We start from the raw sequence: 5,256 nt of genomic DNA on the forward strand, positions 1-5,256 counted from the left end.
GGAGCTGGGCATGTTTAGCCTGGAGAAGAGGAGGTTAAGGGGTGATATGATAGCCATGTACAAATATATAAAAGGATGTCACATAGAGGAGGGAGAAAGGCTGATTTCTGCTGCTCCAGAGAAGCGGACACGGAGCAATGGATCCAAACTACAAGAAAGAAGATTCCACCTAAACATTAGGAAGAACTTCCTGACAGTAAGAGCTGTTCGACAGTGGAATTTGCTGCCAAGGAGTGTGGTGGAGTCTCCTTCTTTGGAGGTCTTTAAGCAGAGGCTTGACAACCATATGTCAGGAGTGCTCTGATGGTGTTTCCTGCTTGGCAGGGGGTTGGACTCGATGGCCCTTGTGGTCTCTTCCAACTCTATGATTCTATGATTCTATGATTCTATATTACATACATACAACAAACTTCTCCCCTCCCCAATTCTTCATATTTACATTGCTGCATTATTGCTTTTCCTCCTATTTTTGAGTTTTTAAAGTATCATAATAGTTGTCCATTGCTTCCTACACAGTGCATATGTAGGGTCATTAAAAGCATTGAGAAGTCTCCCTACCCTCTACTCTCTATCATATTTAATGTGTCCTTTGGGGATTTTTTAAAATTAAAAAAACAGCCTGCATTCCTCCTCTCCAGTGCTAAAGTATACTTCTGTTCAATTACAAGGGTAAACAGGAGCCTGGCTTTCCCTTTTCCAGAAGGCTACCACCTTTACTTTCCTAATGTAAGGGTGGGATATTGCACTATTTGTCCTCTATCACAGCTTACAGGAGTATCCTACTACTAATAAAATATTATTGGAGCCCCCCCCCTTTTCTTTTTCTTATATGGGTTTCAGTGAGTCTTAATTAGAACAAACAGTTGCCTCCCAGTGCCAGAAGAGGAATATGAAAGATGACAGCATTTCTTATTAGGCTGAAGATGACAAACATTTCAGAATTAGAGCTCTTTATTTTTAACTGCTGTCGGAGAGGGAATTTCAGCTCTTGTGGATTATCATGCAATGGTGCTGGGCAGCTGAAAACTTGCATTCCTTCCTCGATGCAGCCATTAAAGCAAGGGGCCAGAACCTTTGGGGCCAATGGGATGTTGAGTGTGTCCTCCTGCCATGGTGGGGGGCATGCCCAGTGGCAAAACACCCATTGCAAAGAAGGCAAACTGGCGAGACTAAAAGGCAAGTTCCTTCCCAAGAACCAGAATACAAGGGTGACGTCTTTTTCCCTTACCCTTGCCTTCTCCTCCCCTTCCGCTGTCCTACCCCTTGTCACTCCCCTGGTACTGGCAGGAAGGTGCTCCTTTTTTCTCTTATTGCACCTTCTTCAGGTTGACTGGATATGTGCAGCTGTCTGCTGTCTTTATTTTTCTGGAGTACCTCTAGGCTTTAGGGTTGGATGTGGGAAGGGTAAGAGTGCTGCATGGGTGCTGCACTGGGAAAACCTGTATTAAAGGTATAGAAGCCAAAATGTTGAAACACTGATCATCCTATTGCATCAGACCTGTTTCAGTGTAGTTATTACAGCAGTTTCAATGCATTTTAAGGGACGTTTCTAGTATTTACTTATTTTATTTATTTATTGGATTTGCATTACGCCCTATACCCATAGGTCTCACGGCAGTTCACAGAGTAAAATCAGAATATTAAACCTCAAAATGCATAATCAAAATAAAAACAACAACCCAATAATAGTCTCATTGTTTTTTATTTGGCTACAGGACGGTAGAAGCAGCCAGTTTCAACGTATTGCTGAAGACAGATGATGACTGCTACATAGATTTGGAGGCTGTGTTCAACAGAATAAAGCTTAAAAACTTAGGCAGACCAAATACTTGGTGGGGAAAGTATGTTTGTTTGCATTTAAATAAATTGTTTACACCAGTAGTGTTTCTGCTGCTGTACAGTTTCATAGGCAATAGGTATCCTTGCACTGAAGGAGCTTATGGTTGAAGAATAATGGGGAGTATAGGGGATATTTTAAAGCCAAAAAACAAATATTGTTTTTAAATGTTTGTTTTATTTTCATCTTGTTGCAGAGTATAAGTGACCAAGCATGAACACACTAATCACAGAAAGTATGTTTAAGGAAATTTGCAACTCTGGTTGCAATTTAAGGGTCCAAGCCATGCTTGAACCAATATTTTGATTTGCATTCTATATAAACCTCTAACTGCTGAATCAAAGACAATATTTCTAGATAGCATAAATGATGGATGATTTTCCATTTGTGGCATCTGCTTGTACAAAGATTTCTGCTTGTGCTACCAGACCTCCCCCTTATCTACAACATCTGCTCTGGGCAAGGGAAGGAAGGAAAGTCCCATTGCATCTACTGGTGCTTGCCCTATGAGTTTCCTTATGGGTTCATTCAGATATGAAGTATATTTAATAAGCAGCTGAACTGCAGAATCAATACTGCCTACATTCTCCAGAGATTGATTTGCATGATAATGTATTGGTTTGTTTTGGGGGCTGGTTTCTGGTATCAGTCTTCTCTTGCAACTTCTTTGGATTTCCTCATGATGCCTTTGCTTAGATTGGCAAAAATGCTGGGTGGGAGTGAAGGTGGATGTCAAAGCTTCTTCTAGAGGTATCAATAATTCCCTTGATACTGTAAAGGAGGCAAATATAAGCAGGGAGATGGGGAAAGAAGAGAGGTTAACTAGCCTTCGTTGTTTTTTCATGAATCCTGTGATTAAAAAAAAAATTCTGCACTAAAAGGTGAATGATTTCACTATTTCACAGTGCCGACAAACCCTCACAAAAATAGAAAAATAAAATTGTAAAGAACTTTAAAAGCCAAAAAGTGGGGCACATAGGGGCTACTTTTATAGTTGTATATTGAAAAAAAGGAACAGGTGGCAGCACAAAAATTGCAAGTTGCTGCCTGAAAGATTAAAGGGGTCAGACATGAGAGTGAGCTGCTTCTCTGCAGGGACTAGTCCTGATGATTAAATTGTCTAGTTGCCAGTCCTAGAGAAAGGGTTTCCTCCCCCTTAGTCAGAATTAAAGAGCTATTAATATTCTGTCAAAATAACTTGATTTTGGTCTCAAGTTTCAGATTAAATTGGGCCGTCGACCGCACTGGGAAGTGGCAAGAGCTAGAGTATCCAAGTCCTGCATACCCAGCCTTTGCTTGTGGATCTGGTTATGTAATTTCCAAAGACATTGTAGAATGGCTTGCAAGAAACTCAGAGAGATTAAAGATATATCAGGCAAGTATTTTCACAGGAGGAATGGAGATAGGTTTGTGTATATGTAATCCTATTTATTTTATAAACAGACATTCCATTTCCCCCCAGCCTAACATTCTAATATTGGGATTGAGAGTTGTTGTTGTTTTGGAGGAGTCCATTCCAAGAGCTTCTATATGGATATGTGAACTCTGCAGTGGCTACACAATCCCCAGGTTGGCAAGGGCTTCCCTCATTCCCTTGTTCAGGAATAAGTCCATTGTTAGACTTGTGAGGTTTTAGATCAAAGCCAAAAGTTACACAGCATTACACTTGGCTTGGGGGTTTCTGGTTGCATGGAAGTGCTCCATTACCTCAAATATGGATGTGATGACATCTATATGCTTCAAACACAACAACACACCTATACATCATAGTTTTCTGGTAAATATTTACTTACGAAACTCGGCACAAGCTTAAATGATGAAGTGTGTGCCATCTTGAGTCTTTGTTGAAACTGAACTCATTTCTTCATTTTGGCTTTTATTTTGATTTAAATGTGTGCATTTAGGGTGAAGATGTGAGTATGGGTATTTGGATGGCAGCCATTGGGCCAAAACGCTATCAGGTATGTTTTTACTTGATTTGTTAAGTAACTGAGAATCCTACATACATGTACTTGGGAATCAGCGCCATTTCACTCAGTGCAAATCTGCTTAGATTGAGCTGTAAAAAGACTGCTAAGGAACAGATGATTGTTCTTATGTCCTCATCTGTAAAACCACAGAGTTCAAAGAGGGTGTACTTCCTTTTTCCCATGGCTGTGTTTTCCTGGCACGGCATGCTATGTGCGTGCTTTGCTCCTACAGCAGTGGTGGCGAATCTACGGCACGCGTGGCAGAGGCCACTCAAAGCCCTCTCTGTGGGCATGTGCGCCATCGCCCCAGCATGGCCGTAGCTTCTGTGCTAGGGGTGGCAGGGGAGGAGAGGAGGGCTCTTGCACGCCATCCAAAGCCTGCGGCACCACGGCTTGGTGATCATTATTCTCATATATTAAAAATTGGGAGTGGGTGGCTCTTGGTGCAGCCCTCCAGTGTACACTAGTGGCCCAAATTGTGGAACCTTCTGGAAAAAATGTATTTCCGAGGTTTGATGGCTCATAACACAACTTTGTTTTGGAGTAATAGCAGTGCTTTTTCCTGTGGGGACACATACCCCTAAACATTTTGTGAATTTAATGGGAGAAGAAATTCACTGTATTTATTTTTCCCGATTTGAACTGTATTTGTTTTTCCCCGGTGGTGATTTTCTTGAGTCAAAATGAGAGTACCCCTAAACATTTTTTTTTAAGAGAAAAAGCACTGAGTTATACCATAAAATTATGTATCAACGGAAAGACAAAGAAGAATGTAATGCAACAACTTTTTTGAAGGATTATTTATTACAACTGCAGTCATAAAGAAGAAACGTGAAACACACAGAAAACATGAGATATACAGGTTAAATTGCCGTTTTGGCACTTTAGGTTGAATAAGTGGGTTTTGGGTTGCAGTTTGGGCACTCGGTCTCTAAAAGGTTCGCCATCGGTGTCCTAGTTTCTTGGCTCAGGGTAGCAAAACACTGCATCCATTCCAGTGGTCTGAGAATTGGTTGTATTTAGCCAAACAGAGAGTATGGGATGGGGAATCTGTGGCCTTGCAGAGGTTGCTTGACTACAGTTCCAGTCATCCCTACCCACTGGCCATGAGAGCTGCAATGCCACAACTCCTGCTTGCTGCGTGGCATCTAACCTGGTGACTTGCTGGATGAAGCAATCCAGTAACTTAAGATTCAGTCTTAAGCGTTTGGTTCCTGTTGCCAGCAATATATTTCTAGTTGAGGAAATCTTTGACTTCTGCTCATCTTTAGTTTCTCACTACCCCTTTATCTGCCTACCCCTGCTGTCTGTATTTTAAAATCTTGTTACAAGAGGATACTTGTATAACTAATATGAACTGCCTTTGGAACTATCACTGACCTCTTCTTATCAATGTTTGCCATGTTTTGTTTCCTATTAAAGAGTCTCTGAAATAATTCTCTCAAACAG

The 5,256-nt window shown here is 41.1% G+C and overlaps 1 protein-coding gene across 4 annotated transcripts in view; it reads left to right on the forward strand.

Moving 5' to 3' along the window:
* Window positions 1-5,256, forward strand: part of B3GALNT2 (beta-1,3-N-acetylgalactosaminyltransferase 2) — a 31,304-nt gene that overhangs the window by 23,633 nt on the left and 2,415 nt on the right. For 3 of the 4 annotated variants that reach the window (XM_028724077.2, XM_028724073.2, XM_028724076.2), the window contains 3 exons: window positions 1,716-1,841; window positions 3,053-3,212; window positions 3,742-3,798. In XM_028724077.2, the coding sequence (XP_028579910.1) occupies window positions 1,716-1,841; window positions 3,053-3,212; window positions 3,742-3,798 (343 nt within the window). The remainder of the gene's footprint in view (window positions 1-1,715; window positions 1,842-3,052; window positions 3,213-3,741; window positions 3,799-5,256) is intronic. The other variant, XM_028724075.2, reaches the window with a different exon arrangement.

This window comes from Podarcis muralis, chromosome 3 (genome assembly GCF_964188315.1).
Source record: "Podarcis muralis chromosome 3, rPodMur119.hap1.1, whole genome shotgun sequence".
NCBI lineage: Eukaryota > Metazoa > Chordata > Lepidosauria > Squamata > Lacertidae > Podarcis > Podarcis muralis.